The sequence below is a fragment of the Chenopodium album genome, chromosome 12 (assembly GCF_948465745.1).
Source record: "Chenopodium album chromosome 12, dcCheAlbu1.1, whole genome shotgun sequence".
NCBI classification, from domain to species: domain Eukaryota; kingdom Viridiplantae; phylum Streptophyta; class Magnoliopsida; order Caryophyllales; family Amaranthaceae; genus Chenopodium; species Chenopodium album.
In genome coordinates, this window is record NC_137845.1 from 5,814,189 (window position 1) to 5,830,572 (window position 16,384).

Consider the following 16,384-nt stretch of genomic DNA (forward strand, 5'->3'; position numbering starts at 1 on the left):
TGATACACTTAATTTAATTATAATTATATTTCATTTTATTATTGGAAATAACTAATTAATGTTTGTAAAGTTAATTAAATAAAATAAGCAATTTATGTAGTAAAAAGTGAATTCGGAAAAATATATAAAACTATATCAATATGGGTGTCTATGTGTAGGTCTTGAAAAATTATGAACAATGGTAATTTTTTCATAATTTTTTACTTTATAATATTTTCTTAAAATGCAATTAAAAAAAAAAAGTTACATGATAACCAGGCGTGACCTGGTTGGTTCATGTTTCACGGGGACCAAAGCAATTGTTAACCATGAGATGATATATTTTTATACCATCAATGTAGTAAAAAAATTACATGTTTTTAATGAGTTTTTACACCGTGGTATAAAATTATACCACGAGTGATGATGCTCTGAACGAGAATTTTTTTGTTCAAGACTATCAATAGCATTTCATTCCGTTTAGCAAAAAAAAAATTATTAAAAAAGAAAATAGGGAGGGCAATTTCGTCAGCAACTATTCATTTGCTCGGCACTTTTATAAAGGGGTATAGAATAATAGAATAGATATACAGTAGATTTATTGATCGAAGCTTCTTTCCCATGGCTTCCGAATCCCCCAGTGCCGTTCGAAAGGGTCACCATTTTCCTTAAATATTTTGATATTCTTTCCCTTATTATCTTGATTAATTTGCTGCTTCTAATTTTTATTGGGTGTTTTTGTATATTGCAGTTGTTATTCACTTGAGGGCTACTGGTGATGCTCCCATTCTCAAGCAACAAAAATTCAAGGTCTTCCCTTTTTTCTTCTGGGTTTTTGTTAATTTTTTGTTTTAATTCATCTGAATACCTAGAATTTGTGAATTGATGAAAAGGGTATTCTATTTTTCTTTAATCCTCAAGTTTTTATGAATGGAAGTGTGACCATTAATAAAGTTTATTGTATTATGATTATGAATTTATAAAATTGGGATGATCAAGATTTTGCCGAGTGTGGTTATGAATTATGATCTTATGTGTATTTCTTAGGACTAAGGGCAGGTCTATTAATGGTAGGAAGAGGGATTAGGTGCTTCAAAGCGTTTTACCTAATTCGTTGTTCTGATCACGTTTTCGTTGAAAATGAGCTGATTGGGATGGGTTAGGGCTTCTCAATCATGATTATAAGGGCAAAGAACGGCATAATTAAAAAATCTTTTGGCATAACTGATTCCGTTTAGGATATAGATTCGATCAAGATTGTATGGAAAGTGGAATATATGGGAATACAATGGCAAAAGGAGTCTCATGTAAGGGTGAAGAGCCAAAGAGCAAAGATAGCATTGTGTGTGAAGTATCAATGTGTAGGAGAGGAGCAATGTAGCTTGTCTAGTCGAAGATGTAGGAAGATTATGGTAATTTATAGATCAAGTAGAAATTTGTTAACCTGTCTTTGAGAGACTTTGATATTCATTTACCTCTACAAGGTTAAGAAATTGCGGATTAGTGTTTACTTGTATATGATTTGGTATTTATATATGCCGTATATTTCTGTGTATAAACAGAGACAGCAAACCATAAGAAGAGGAGGGGGGGGGGGGGTCATTCCGGATGGTATGAGTATGCTAGAGTTTATCCTCAACAATGGCTTTAGTCCTGGGCATAACAACACAACAAAAGTTTGACTGGCAAAGTGTACTCAAGGAATCACCACGCTAAGTCTTTGTTGTGGCTTAGTGATCATTATAAATTGTGGAGACTTTCTATTTAATAAATTGTCATTGACACTCTTCAAAGACAACAATTGAGCGATATAGCATATATTGGGATCCCTGAAACCCTTAAATGGAACAATTAGACTGAGGGATGAAAGTGGACTTTTATTAATAGATTACCACAAGATATCACTTTTCTATCAAATATGGTATTCTGGTGAGGTTGTATTTAAGTTAAAGGGGGAAGAAGTTGCAATTGGTGTCAGTTTATGACTGTGGTGGGCTGGTAACACCGTAGCAGTTTCTGTGTAGCAGAACATCAAATATTCTGGGCTGTCATAAGGGGCCTTTTCTGTTACCACAACTTTTAAGTGAGACAATGCTACTAACAATCTAACATAATCAGATTGCTTAGATTGGGCAAGGCGCAACACTAGACACTTTTAATTGAACTTTGTGTGAATGCAGGCTATTATGATCTAACTTATCAGTTCAAAAGATGGCTTGGTATTATTCATCAGCTCTAGTGATGGTCAAATTTTAAGTTCTTTAGTGTAACTGATGCTATGTGTAATTTGATTGAATGTATAGAAATATAACAGACCAATTTACATAGTTTCTCTACCTGTGATTTTTTTTTTTTGTTTTTTTGGTATGCTATATGTGAAAAACTGACAGACAAAGTATTATTGACAAGATTACATATTTGCAGTTGTAACCAAATATGAAAATTTTAAATTGCCAATGCTCTCTTTCATGGTTTTTATAATTGTTGTCACTTTCTGTCATAGCAATATCTTACACGTATAATTGTTGTCACTTTCTGTCATAGCAGCTTTGGATGACTTCTCTGTTTCTCTCTATGTCTACCTTTGTATGAGATATCCTTCATTCCCTGTATCTATTTATGTGGAAATAACTTGTCAATCCAATATTGTATCTGAAATGTAGACAAGTGCTGCACTAATGGGAAATAATTGTTGTGCCCGCTGAATATTAAAGATGTTTTTTTTTTTTTTTTTGGGGATTATTTGTTCTAAGAAATCATCTTTTACAATTTTTTGTGTGGTTTATCCGCTTGGTTGTTGATTAATTTTTTGCAATAAAGAATGAGAAACAGTTTATTATATTTGTTCTTCACTCAACTCTCTGTTCTCTGTTCTTTTTCCTAAACATTGTTTACTTCTTTCAGGTTTCTGGCACCGATAAATTTGCTAGTGTTATTGATTTTTTACGTCGTCAACTTCACAAAGATACCTTGGTAGGTGGCTTTTATGCCTTTTTTTTTCCATGCCTGAAATAAATAATTTATCTTTTTTCCTTTTCCTTTTGGGTGTCTGTGTACAGTTTGTTTACATCAACAGTGCCTTTTCTCCAAATCCAGATGAATCAGTGATAGATCTCTACAATGTAAGTTGTGTTTTGCTTGATGGGAGAAAATGAGTTTAAGATCTTGATAGGATTAGAGATTGTTGGATATTTATTGCTCTATGGCTTCCTGTGCATTGAAGGTTTGATAAACATATTTGCATTAGATTTAACTATTACTACAGTTTGGAAAAGAAATTTTAGCTTTAGATTATATAATTTCTACAAGAAATTAGGGTAGAAGATGTTTGTAATACTCTCTTGTTATTACCAAAAAAAATGTAAGATGTTTTACTACTTGCTTAAATCTTTCAAACTTTATTATCGTTTGATTTGAAATATTTAACAATGATGTTATAATGTATTGATGGTTAAGCTCTCATTTTTCCTTTTACAAGTTGCATGTTTGATACTTAGTAGCAACAATCATTTTTAAATTGAGGGGATTGTTTGAATTTGAAACATTTGCATATGAGGAGAGTGCCATGTGCCCATGTGACACATAGACATTGCTAGGAACACTTTTTTCTTCTTTTTCTTTTTCTTTTTCTTTTTCTTTTTAAAAATAAATAAATTATATTACTAGTAGTATAGATATTGATTTGAAATAATGTGAAGCTGAGTCCATTTCAATAATTAGGTCTTGTTCCCAAAATGCCAAGATCACCAACCTTATTCAGTGTTTACAATTTTGTAATCCTCTCCATTGGAATACTTTATGGGTGCAATTGTTTCAGTGTCTTAGGATTGTAATACAGGAAGTTGGTTTGATCTCATTAGCTTCTACATAATATTTTTATCATTCACTTATGTCTGATTATGTAGAAATGAGCTCTTTTATAGTGGGCAATGGCAGTAGCCTGTGGAGTTGACCTGACCTAAGTGGTCAATTAGTGCATGAACTCAATTTGCTGTCAAATTGGCAGGCCTCAGTATTGAATGCCTTTGGTGTGTGTGTGTCCTTAGTGTTCTGTGTGGAAAGCGCATATGTGCTGAATGCCTGAATTCTGAGGGTTAGCTTAGTGCTCTTAAAAGTTTGATGGAATTTTGTTCCATAAAATTCTTATGTTTATGGTCTCCAGGAGTCTATGTTGCCTGATCAGCTTGTTGATTGCATACAGAGTTTATATCACGTGTGAACTTCTTTTGAAGCTCCTTGACAGTGTAGAGAGACCACCTGTAGAACAAATTTCTAATTCCGCCAACCTATTTGTGAAATCTTATGTCACGGTAAGGTAATTCAGGTATCTTTAGTTTTACTTAGCAACTATATCGAACAGTTGCGTGCACATCTTAGAAATTGATCGGGTGAGACCAAGAGGAGTTTGTGGTGTTTGAGATAGTTTCGTGTGACTGATAATTAGCTGAATAGTACTACATATTTAATCATCCAAATACTGCTTAGTTTGATGGTATTAGGACCTCTGTAATATGGTGTTTCTTCTGTATCACTATGCCAATCTTCTGGGCTAGCTACCACTGCCTGCACCCGACACTCTTTCCCCTTCACCACCTAAAGAGGGGGGGGGGGGGGGGGGGGGGATTAAGATGATTAAGAATTTGCTGTATTGAAGCAACTTATAAACAGCTAACTCTTGATATCATTGCAGAACTTCGGAATTGATGGTAAGCTGGTTGTCAATTATGCTTGTTCCATGGCTTGGGGCTGACTTTGGTGGTGATGTCTGATTGTTGTTATGGCTATATCATATTACCAGTAAGTTTAGATTCTCCAGTATTTTTTTTCTAGGAGTGAACCATGAAAGATAATTCAGTTCAAAGTTACCTGTATATTTATCATGATTTTCTTGAATTGATCAGAAATGTACATTCAGCTTGCTTAATGAAGTTCTTCGCTGCTATATGGGGAAAATCTCAAGGTGATGGTTTAGCTGATAGATTTTGATTTGTGTCTTTCTGAAGCATGCTGGTTCTCTCTGTCTACGTTTAGTGTGTCATAATGCAGCAATACACAATATTTTTTCTTGATTTCACTTGTAAAGTTGACATGATTTTTTTTAATTTTTGTAAAAAGCCAAAGAATTAGTTTTGTAAAAACTTCAGTCCTGCATCTTGTTCGTTTTCCTTTCTTTCTTTCTTTGAAACTAAATGTCTGTAAAAAGGCCGATTAGTTTGCTTTGTGAAAACTCCAGTTCTGCTTAGCGCTCATTTTCCTTTTTTCCTGATTTAAAACTCTCCAGTAAAGGTGCTTTATTTTCAATTACTTGGATTCAACTAATAATCTGGCTCTGGCAGAATCTAATTTAACTGCACTATAATTGCAAGTGAATGCAATTAAATTAAAATGGTGTAAAACAGTAGTTTAAAATGACATCCTTGGTAACTTGATGTTGTCTCTGACTCTGGCCAACAATTTAGGCAATGTTTATGCTAATAAGTTTTGTGAAATTGAACCAACCACCCACTTCTAAGCCTCAGATAAGACGACTCATGTCCTTTACAGTTCTGGCTTGGATTATTGGATTCGGGTAGGTCTATACCAAATTAACTGAACCATTCGGCTATTTTCGACGAGTCTTAGAGAAAAACTATAGCTTTGAGTCCATGATAAATGAGGTGAAAAACACCAATTACCATATATAAATAAGGCTGTTTATATTAAGTTTTTAAAGGGTGAACATTTAGGAACTATTTAGAATTGAGGATTGAGCTCACTTAGGCTCCGTTCTTTAGAGCTGCTTTGCTCTGCTCAAATCAAATCTGCTCTGCTCTACTCTATTTTCAAATAATAATTAATAATAACAATAATAATAATTAATATTCAATAATAATAGTAATTAATATTGTATTGATGATAATAATTTATTATTTTGAATAATTATAATAATTTATTAATAAAATAATTTTAATAATTATTAATATTAATGATAATTAATATTTATTAATCATAATAATAATTAATAATAATAGTTATCATTATTAATATTTAATAATTCAAACTATTAAGAATTAATATTTAATAATATTATTAATTAATAATTTCTAATAATTATAACAATTCTTTCAAAAAAATAAATAATAATAATAACAATTTTTTTTATAAACATTTGATATTAGAATCACAATGTGTAGAAACATTATATGTATGTGTGTATTGATTGTTAGTTTATTGAGTTGAATTATTTTTCAAATCTTTCCATACAATTTAAGAATTAAAAAAAAGAGGTTGTTTTCAAGTAGTACTTTGTATATCATTATTATATTTAGGGTATAAAATATATGATTAAGACAAATTTATAAGTAAAATCATTATTACTCATTAAATCATTTTATTTTAAAATTTTTGTGAAATAAATATTAGTAAACCGTTGTCTTTTATCTTTCTACTATTAACATATGTTAAATGTGGTATACATATATTTATGTTTTCACTCACCTAAATCAATGGTATATGCACTTAGTAATAGTAATAACAACAACATTAATAATAATAACATTAATAATAGTATTAATAATAATAGTAATAATAATAATAATAACAACATTAATAATAATAACATTAATAATAGTATTAATAATAATAATAATAATAAAAATAATAAAAAAAATAAAATAATAATAATAATAATAATAATAATAATAATAATAATAACAACAACAACAACAACATTAATAATAATAACATTAATAATAGTATTAATAATAATGTTGAAATCTGCTCGGCTCGGCTCTGCTCTGCTATCCTGAAATCTAATCTGTTCTGCTATGCTGAAATTTAACCTGCTCTGTTCTGCTAACCCCTACTCTGCTCTGCCCAGAAGCTCAAAAAAACAGGGCCTAAGTCAGTCATAGCTTTGCTATTGTTTATCTAAACTTTCATATCAATCATCATTGGGTTTTGACTAATTTCATATCAAGTTAAATCTGTTTGGATTTCATTTAAAATCGGATCCCTAATCCAGATAATTCAATTCAAACAATCGTGCACGAGTCCGTCTTGTTAGTTAGGTCTCTTTAGTTCTATCTTCTATTGCCTTATATGTTAATAACCCATGATATGTTTTACTAATTTATATACTCGTGTTTTAAAAAAAAAAAAAAAAAATTTATATACTCGTTTTTTTTTTTTTTTTTTTTTGTTGGAAGTGACAATTAGGCCGTTCAGATTAGATTATTCTCGATTAAAACTAGTTCGGGTTAATTTTAAGTTCAAATCAGATACTTTAGGTACGGTCGAGAACAGTCCTCCCATGCCGAATAAAGTCCGAGTAGTTGATTCTATAACAGTAAGACCGAGTCCAATGACTAGAGGAGGCACAACTCACCTCCCAAACCCATGTGTGGGTGTGGGTTAAGCTGATCCCCCACACCATCCAACACCAAATTGCAACTCTCCATTGGTGCCTTCTTTTCCTCTCTTCTAACTTCCAAGGACTAGTAGTCGTAGAAGTAACCTACGTTTTCCCTTCCCTTTTTGGCTTCTTCCCATTTATTAATTTTATCATATCTTAGTTTATGATAAAGTAGTGTGAATATTGGACCATCAAATTATGCATATTTATTTGACTTCCTCCTCAATAATATCTTATACTACTACACTATTAAAAATGATAATTAAAATTCAACGGTTTATACAAAAGAAGTGTTTTCCTGCTTGATCATGGATCAGGTATACTTTACCTATTGTTCTTACACTGCACACCACCATATTTTTGCACTTATCAACCGTTGATTTATTTGATATGGTTTATTTGGATGGTCTAGATTTGAGGTTACAATAAGCTAAAATAGATGCAAACACAGTGGATAAAATCCTCCAAGTCGCTCTGATCTTTGTTATTTGTTGCTGTCTGAATTAAGGCTACCCCTGCAACGACTGAAAGGGGGGAAGGGAGAGGGATGTTTCATTCAAGGAACGATACCCAAGAATATTTTTAATCTTGTTATTACTCCATTTTGTAGTATGATTTTCTTATTGGTTAACAAATTGGACATCCACTTTGTGTTACATAGTTAAGGACCCTTTTCTCAGTATAAGAAGTCTATAATAATTAGCGAGTACAAGTACGTGTATCAAACATTTTTATGTAAACCAACTAATACAATCAGCTAACAATTAATTACTAATACAATCAATTTACATGAACAAGAAAACAATTATTTAGTTATTATTCGTAAAGTGACACTCTGAAAAATCCATTAATACTTATTATCCCTTTACTTGTATAGTAATACAAATGCTTTACTCCATATTTCGCAACTGAGTTGTGAGGGCTCGAGTGTAAGTTTATTAGAATTTATTATATACACACAGATTATTTGCTCATTTAATAAATGAGCAAAAAAAAAAAAAAAAATTGCTCATTTAATAAATAAGCAAAAATTAATGAGCAAAAAACCCGGGTGTATAGAAGAGACTCTCTAAATCTATACTATACTAGAATTTTAAATAATGATAAATCTTATAAATCATACTTCCCCTGTTTTTTTATACTTGCAACACACCTTTTATCACGCTTATCGATGAGGTGATTAAACTAGGTAAACGAATGAATTAAGCTATGAAAGTTAAACCGTAGCAACTTATCCATTTCTTTTATAGGTGTTAAAATTTTGTAAATTAATTTATCCGTTTACCTAATCTAATATCTTCCTTAATATATGTGTCAAAGGGGTGTGTTGTAACTAAATAAAAACGGAGGAAGTATGTATCTACTCGTACAGTCGTACTAAAGATATAAAAAATTAATAATACTCAAATAATATAAACCAATTCACAAATGAGCTTATTCCCAAAGAAGGTTAGTATGAAAAAGTTAAAAAAAAAAAAAACGTCAGATAAATTGAAAGGTAGTAAGGACCAAGTTTGAATTTAATTTGTCTTTCATATTGTCTAACATTAGATTTATGAAGTCCTGATGACAGAGAGAGTTGTGGGTCGGTTTCCCCAATTTCTTAGAACTTTGAGCTTCTTTCTACAATATACACTTGCAAATTTTACTACCTATACACAAACATAAACAACAACAACAACAAAAAATGAGCAATTGGTTAGGATTTTCTCTCACTCCACACCCTCACCTTCATCACCATATAGTTAATGATAATGATGCTCATAACTCACACCACCAAGAGCAACTGGTTGATCATGGAAATTCGACACCGTCTTCGCCGCCACACCGTAACAACAACGCCACCTCATTTATGCCTCTTCGCTCTGATGGCTCCCTCTTTGCTACCGCCCTTAACGACGGTCTTCACGACCTTCCTTTTACTATCTCCCACCCTCAACTTCAAGGTTCGTTTTTTTTAGTTGCAACATTTTTATTTTAAGTAACCCTTTTTTCCCCGATAAGACACGGGTAAAAATTTTTATTGTCTATATTTAAATCTTGTACACAAATTTTATGGTCTATATTTATATCTTGTACACAAATTTTATGTTCTTTGTCCATTATCATCTTTAAATAATTACCCAAGTTAACCTTTGTAAAAATTGCCCTACCTAACATTTACAGTATAGTCTAGTTTAATTATTCTATATGTTGCATACTTGCATGCCCAAATAAATGCATTATTTTTGGTACAATAAAAAAGTAAAATTTTTAAAAATTTTCATGGAGATTAATTTAATAATGATTTTATATTTTGGAAAATTTAGAGTGGAAGTATGAAAATGATGAGCAACCAAAGCTAGAAGATTTTATGGGATGTTGTTACTCAACTTCTCAAGACCAAGAAAACAAAATGGTTATCAACGTAAATGCACTTCCCCAAGACCAATTCTCCTCAAATAATCCGCTCTCAATCCAAGCATGCCCTTATCCTCCCGACCCTCAAGGCGAGGCGTGTGGTGAAAGTAGAGGTCAACTTCTTAGCGGCGCGCAACCTCTTCAATGCCACTACTCATCATCCCCCTTTGACGGGGCGGCCATCTCTCAGTTCAAATCCTGGCTAAGGCAAACCCCGCCAACGGTTGAACACACTACGACCACTCATTTTAGTGGCATCGACAATGGTGTTCAACCCCAACCGCTTTCACTGTCTGTTAGCCCGATGGTAGGGCTCGAAGAGGTGACCGATGTCAAGAAACGAGGTCAAGCTAAGTTGCTTAATGGTGGTAGAGAACTCGTCCCTAGAAAATCACTTGACACATTCGGTCATAGAACATCTCAGTATCGCGGAGTTACCAAGTATGTTTTTATTTTTCCTTTTCCGTCTCAAAAATTAATGTCACAATTTTTATTTTTTTTTATTTTTTTTTTGCGCTCATTTTTTAACACCGAAATATTGTCCAGGCATAGGTGGACGGGAAGATATGAGGCCCATTTATGGGATAATAGCTGTAGAAAAGAAGGACAAACTAGGAAAGGAAGGCAAGGTAAGAGTTAAATTTTATTTTATTTTCTCCAAAAAAAACACAAATTAATTGAGAATTTTATTGATTGGTGAAGGGTTTATACGTTTCTTCTGTAATTTCACGTGAAACTAACTGGTTTTTTTTTTTTCTCCACTCATTTCTCACTTTCTGGAATTTGGAATTATTCAATATTGCAGTTTACCTTGGTATGTGAAACTTCCTTAACTTTATTTTGACTTACTTTCTTCTGAAATTAGTACTAAAAGCTTAATTTTCATTTATAGTGAATAATGTGTACTTTTTTCTTTTTTATTCTGCTTATATTCAAATTGCATGCATTGAAATAATGAAAAGTTGGTTATAAACCAATGGTTTAAAATTAAATAATTATACAGTTGAAAGGGGTTATAGTAAAAGTCTATAAGAATCACATCATGGCATCAGAGACTTGGATTTGATACTTTGCATCACATCTATTACTCTTTGCTCTGTTAACTTCTTGTGTAAGCAGCTTGGTTTAAATTCTTGTGCTCCATGACATTAGTACTCTTTTGTTTGGATTTAATTGTTATGTTCGTTGTGATTTAGACTACTTTTGTACTCGTAAAAACTAATTCCAAAGAAACGTAAAGATGTACGTGTTGATAAAATCTACTACGAGTAGTCCGTATCGATTGTACAGGAAGTGAATTCTATGAGATAAGAGTAGTCCTCATGTAGACCGTAGAGTATATGAATGGTATAGACTTTAGAGTATTACTCGTACTTTTCTTCAAAAAAAAAAAAAAAAAAAAGAGAGATTATTACTCGTTCTCATGTATTTACACCATCATTACTCGTACTAATACTATTAGAATCATAGTCCTCATATTAAGACGAGTTATTAATGGTTCATCTCCTTATATGGCAAAATTACACATCGTTCCATGATATTAAACTATGACTACTCAATCTAACACTATATTGATATGGAGGTAATGTTTGTATACATCAGGTGGTTATGACAAAGAAGAAAAGGCAGCTAGAGCTTATGATTTAGCAGCACTGAAATACTGGGGCCCAACTACTCATATAAATTTCCCTGTAAGTTCGTTGTTTAAGTCAAACACTACTTAATCAAGCAAATGTACTGATTTCACTGTAATCAGAGTTCGTTGACTTTTAACTTTTGATCTTTACTCCCTAACTAGCTAACTGATTATGAGAAAGAACTTGAAGATATGAAGAACATGAATAGACAAGAATTTGTTGCCCACCTAAGGAGGTACGTAACGTACTCAATTTAGCGTCAAGTTTAACGAGTTAGTTTAAATTACACCATCAACATACACGACTATTAGTATCCGTCAAAGAGATCGAGTACTTAAAAATGGTTCATGACGTGTTTGACACAGGCAAAGCAGTGGATTTTCAAGAGGAGCATCAATGTACCGAGGAGTAACAAGGTATGTATGTGTGACAGAGGAGGACAATTAAAAGGCTTCAACAATAAGAGTAAAAGTCAATAATTATACTTAATAATAGTGCAAAGTTGGCAGCTTTTATTTTCAATCATAAAATTCAATAATTGGGAAAAATGAATAATAACATTGGATATTATTTGCATGTGACTATTGCATTGGACTTACTTACATTTTTGGTAAATAAATAAAAAAAAAAGAAATAGATGTATCTCAAATTTCCTGTTATTGGGAAATGATTTCAGCACACCCCTATGTAAGAGCACAATTTTCTATGCTCTTGTCATATAAGGGTGCGCCTAAATCAATTAAAGGTGTGCCAAAATCAATTTCTCCTGTTATTTGCTAAGTTTATTTTTTGCTCTTTGCTTTCAGACATCATCAACATGGAAGGTGGCAGGCTCGAATTGGAAGGGTAGCAGGCAACAAGGACTTATACCTTGGCACTTTTAGTAATTTTTTCTTCTCCTTTTATTTTTCTAATTTTTTTCTTTATAACTTATTGGAAATTTACTTCTTGCTTTTGCAAACTTTTCTCGGTATTGACTATAGAGAGAACCACGTGTAAAAACATTGTAGACGAGGTTTAATTCCATTTTTGGTACCTTAATTTAATATCTTAGACCTTTCACATTTTACTTTGTTAAGATACATACATGTCTCTGTTAACAAATATCTTGATGCACGTTCCTAGTGATCTTCGTGATCACGGTGTGCTTGTTTCTTTAATATTTTCATGTGCATATGTTAGGCACACAAGAGGAAGCAGCACAGGCGTATGACATAGCAGCTATCAAGTTCAGAGGCACAAGTGCAGTAACCAATTTCGACATAAGCAGGTACGATGTCAAGAGAATATGCTCGAGCTCAACTCTCCTTGGAGCTGATCAAGCTAAGCGGCCATCACCAACTAAGGACTCATCATCTCCACCTCCGGCGATTAGCCTAGAGGACTACAATGCTAGTTCTCAACCACTTGCTATAACAAATGGCAATGAGAATGCCTCAAATGACTTGCCTAGTATCATGTGGAACCCTCAAGGTGATGATCAGACTCGATCTCAAGATTGCCCTGATAACACAATGTCATTGGTTTTACCTTCGAGTAATATCAATGAGAGCCACTCGTCTCCAATGTACTTGTCACCACAAGGTCAGAAATATGAAGAATGCACGATTAGTAATGATGGTGGTGGTGATCGGCTTAGTAAGCATAATTTGGATGTTGTTCCTCAGATTCCAATCTTCGCTTTGTGGAATGAATGTGCATGTAACAAGGTTTTACAGTAATGTTACATTTTGCTAGAGGATCATATATTAACATAGGAAGCTAATCAAGGTAGTACTCCATAATAGTTTTTGGAGGAATTAAGTTAGCTACAGAAGTTGTCAATTACTGTGTAGGAAATTGATAGTGTCGAATTGTAGGGCTAATTCAACTAGATCGGCTTAATGCTTGTTAGATTTTGTATTTTGTTATAACAATTGGTACTTTGGTAGTCTTGACATTGACTTACATGAATCGGATGGTTGTAATTTGTAAACTCGTACATATTATATATATTTTTTGTTTTGCCAAGTCTTTTATACAATATAAAATTAACGCTTCATTATTTGAAACGGTAGGAATAGTATATGTTAATTGCTCTTTCGTAAAAAAGATGCTTTATAGCCACGCTAATATAATCAGATCATTGATAGTTTATTATCCTACTTTAGGTAACATAATATTATAAATTGAAATATTTTAGCATGCTACAATAAGGGTAACAATAACCATTTGTTGACTTACTACATTGTTTTCAATTACAAACAAAATTGGAAAAAAAGAATTGAAAACAATGTGTTATCTGACCAACTGAGGAAAATCTATTGATGGTCTCATCCACATAATAAGACAAAGATGACAAATAAAGATATCAAATACTGAGGCTTGGAATCAGAATTTAAAGTTGATAGTCACATTCATTTGTCTTTTATGGAAGAGTAAGATTTTTATAAAGACAAGAAAAAAATTGTTAGTACAAACTACAAAGGATAATGTTTAGGCATATTACACTCATTAACATGAATTTAAGGCGAATTACAACTATTAATATAAACTTGTTTATAGTATAATCAATTTGACATAAACTTCGTCATTCAAGGCTCCAATGACATTAACTTAAGTTATCTAAATAATGTCGCTGAAATAATCTTTAATGACCAAATTTTATTTCATATAGTGTACTCTATTTAGTGAAAAGCTCAAAACACTAAGTGCATGTCTTTAGTTACAGTATACAATACATACAAATTCATGTCAATAAACAATCAATATTACCATCCATTCTGTTACACGATTTGCCTTTCAATTATTATGTGGATGCTCTAGCATGAGTAACAGTGCATGGACCGTCCAAGGTGTGTGTTTTTAGTGTGCGAGGCTAGTACAGGGTTAATTGAGCTTGGCACATAGTGGCTCGAAAACCAAGCTACTTCTGGTGGCTAGTGAGCTAAAATCCAACAGATTGATTTGATAGCACAATACTGGAGAAAGAAAGAGCTGTACCTCTTTTTTTTTTTTTTTTTTTTGACAAAAGCTGTACCTCTTTTGCAGATACAAAATTTAAATAAACAAGGCAGAGAATAGAGCTAGAGAACACTTAAATAACGCTGCTCCCTTCATTTTTCCTTCTGCCTGCAATTGGAACTTTAATTTATTTATGCTTATCTTTAAACTTGTCTAACAAACCTTGTTCACCAATATCTTTGTCCTTGTACTCTCACTTCTATAGGTTCATTTCCCCCCATGCCATTTTGCTATTTTTGAACTTTTACCCCCCCCCCCCTTTTTTTTTTTTTTTAAATAATTGATAATAGTTTAAAATTTCAATTTAGGAAGCTACTTCCTTCATTTTTTTAGTAAATACCATTTGACTTTTGAACTATTCACAAATTACACTTTAATTAAGTTTTATTTCATATAATTTATAGCTATAATAAAATACAGTCAAGTGAGATATTATATGAATAATATCAATTTATATTTTAATAATACACACTTTTTATAATTTTATAATATAAAAATTAGAGATATTCATAGTTTAAATAGTTCTTGACAAGCGTAATAAAATAAATGCGTCAACTAAATAAAAATGGATGTAGTATAATAAAAATTCAATAGGCTACTTAGGGCCTGTTCACAGAACTGAACTGAACCGAACTGATTGGAGCTGAACTGAACTAAATAGAGATGAAATGAATATTTTATGAGAGAAGAAAATTAGGAGCTGAACTGAACTGAATTGAACTAAACTGAACTGAATTAAACTGAACTGAACTGATTGAAACTGAACTGAACTAAACTAAACAGAAATTAAGCTGAACTGAACAAGCCCTTAGAAAACTTGGAAAAATTAAATATAACAATCTATTGCCCCACTTTGTAAAAAGGTCAAATGGACCATTTTTTCTACTTGAGGTACTTGTTTGTTGATTTCTTATACTTAATCTAGTTATCTAGTGTTGATTACTTAAATATTTTATTTTTCTTAAGCTACTTATATAAAGTTTAATTTGTAACCTACTTATATCAGTCCTACTCCTACTTCAAGATCCGTAACTCGCTATAACTCTTATAAAGAGCAAGATTATTGGAGAGGATACTTATATCCTCTCTTCTACTCTCCCTCCTTTCCTCCATTTAACACATCATATTCTCTTTATTCCACATTATTTCCCACTATCTCCATCCTCTTCCTCTTTTTATTTCTTTATTTTTTCACACATCAAAGAGGATCCTCTCTTCCTTCCTCACTCCTACTTTATATATCCCACCATATATTATTTTTTTTTTAAACTACACATTTAATTTTGAAACAATGATAATTTGTGATTAAAAAATAAATTAGCCTAATTAATTATTTTTTTAGTTACTATTGATAAAATAAATCGAGTTGTAACCTTAAATTACTTATTTTATAAAGTTAAAAAAGGATAAAATGTATGAAATATGGTAAAATTTTGGTTCATTATATAGAGGTAAAAAATTATTTTTATCATTTATTACCGTTAGAAATTTTAAATTACTGCTAATATTGTCACCAAAATGTTGGATTTCAAATACAAATATAGCTGTTGGTTTTGGATAAAATATAGCTGTTGAGTTTTACTGCATGCATGCAATGGGCCCCTTCCATCAAGTTGCTAGCTTTGTTTTTGTCTTTTCTACAAAAACTCATTGATCAGTGAACACGAAGGCAAAAAAATATTAAAAAATGAGTTTGGGTCCACTAACATATCCTCTTCCAAACATTTAATATCCTCTCTTCATAAAGGATATATTGCATTCCTCTTGAAAGTAGTATCCTCTCTTACATTTTTACATCAAAGAGGATACTACTTTGGAGGAGAAAGAGTGGAGGGAGGATGATATATCCTCCCAATGTGTGTGCTCTAAGGCCCTTTCAATAAACATTTTATTTATACAAGTGATAATCCTGTTAATAATTTGATGGGGTAAAACATGCAAAACCTTTTACAACCTCAAACCAAACAATCGA

The 16,384-nt window shown here is 32.0% G+C and overlaps 2 protein-coding genes across 5 annotated transcripts; both read left to right on the forward strand.

Moving 5' to 3' along the window:
- Nucleotides 1-530: 530 nt before the first annotated feature.
- Nucleotides 531-5,222, forward strand: LOC145571768 (ubiquitin-like protein ATG12B). 4 transcript variants are annotated; one of them, XR_014096622.1, is made up of 7 exons: nucleotides 531-634; nucleotides 731-789; nucleotides 2,884-2,952; nucleotides 3,039-3,101; nucleotides 4,142-4,289; nucleotides 4,670-4,776; nucleotides 4,881-5,222. XR_014096622.1 is itself a non-coding variant. In XM_081630800.1 (6 exons), exons 1-5 carry the CDS (start codon nucleotides 601-603, stop codon nucleotides 4,727-4,729), a joined length of 285 nt encoding a protein of 94 aa, XP_081486926.1. In that variant the 5' UTR covers nucleotides 531-600; the 3' UTR covers nucleotides 4,730-4,776; nucleotides 4,881-5,222. The 4 variants fall into 4 exon arrangements, 2 of the variants coding, with proteins under 2 accessions (XP_081486926.1, XP_081486927.1); XR_014096623.1 differs by having other exon boundaries at nucleotides 4,181-4,289; XM_081630800.1 differs by lacking the exon at nucleotides 4,142-4,289.
- A 4,463-nt stretch (nucleotides 5,223-9,685) lies between these two features.
- LOC145571769 (AP2-like ethylene-responsive transcription factor AIL1) lies at nucleotides 9,686-13,145 on the forward strand. The gene is made up of 7 exons (XM_081630803.1): nucleotides 9,686-10,213; nucleotides 10,319-10,401; nucleotides 11,375-11,463; nucleotides 11,571-11,644; nucleotides 11,775-11,825; nucleotides 12,216-12,292; nucleotides 12,592-13,145. The coding sequence occupies exons 1-7, from the start codon at nucleotides 9,726-9,728 to the stop codon at nucleotides 13,128-13,130; spliced, it is 1,401 nt and encodes a 466-aa protein (XP_081486929.1). The 5' UTR covers nucleotides 9,686-9,725; the 3' UTR covers nucleotides 13,131-13,145.
- The last annotated feature ends 3,239 nt before the right edge of the window (nucleotides 13,146-16,384 follow it).

What these genes read in the sequence shown, in the direction of transcription:
- LOC145571768 (XM_081630800.1), top strand. Translation starts at nt 601, where the DNA reads ATGGCTTCCGAATCCCCCAGTGCCGTTCGAAAGG. An exon ending in TCAAGCAACAAAAATTCAAG is followed by an intron (nt 790 to 2,883) that starts GTCTTCCCTTTT and finishes TACTTCTTTCAG; the next exon opens with GTTTCTGGCACCGATAAATT. An exon ending in AACTTCACAAAGATACCTTG is followed by an intron (nt 2,953 to 3,038) that starts GTAGGTGGCTTT and finishes GTCTGTGTACAG; the next exon opens with TTTGTTTACATCAACAGTGC.
- LOC145571769 (XM_081630803.1), top strand. Translation starts at nt 9,726, where the DNA reads ATGGGATGTTGTTACTCAACTTCTCAAGACCAAGAAAACAAAATGGTT. An exon ending in AACTAGGAAAGGAAGGCAAG is followed by an intron (nt 10,402 to 11,374) that starts GTAAGAGTTAAA and finishes TGTATACATCAG; the next exon opens with GTGGTTATGACAAAGAAGAA. An exon ending in CTACTCATATAAATTTCCCT is followed by an intron (nt 11,464 to 11,570) that starts GTAAGTTCGTTG and finishes CTCCCTAACTAG; the next exon opens with CTAACTGATTATGAGAAAGA.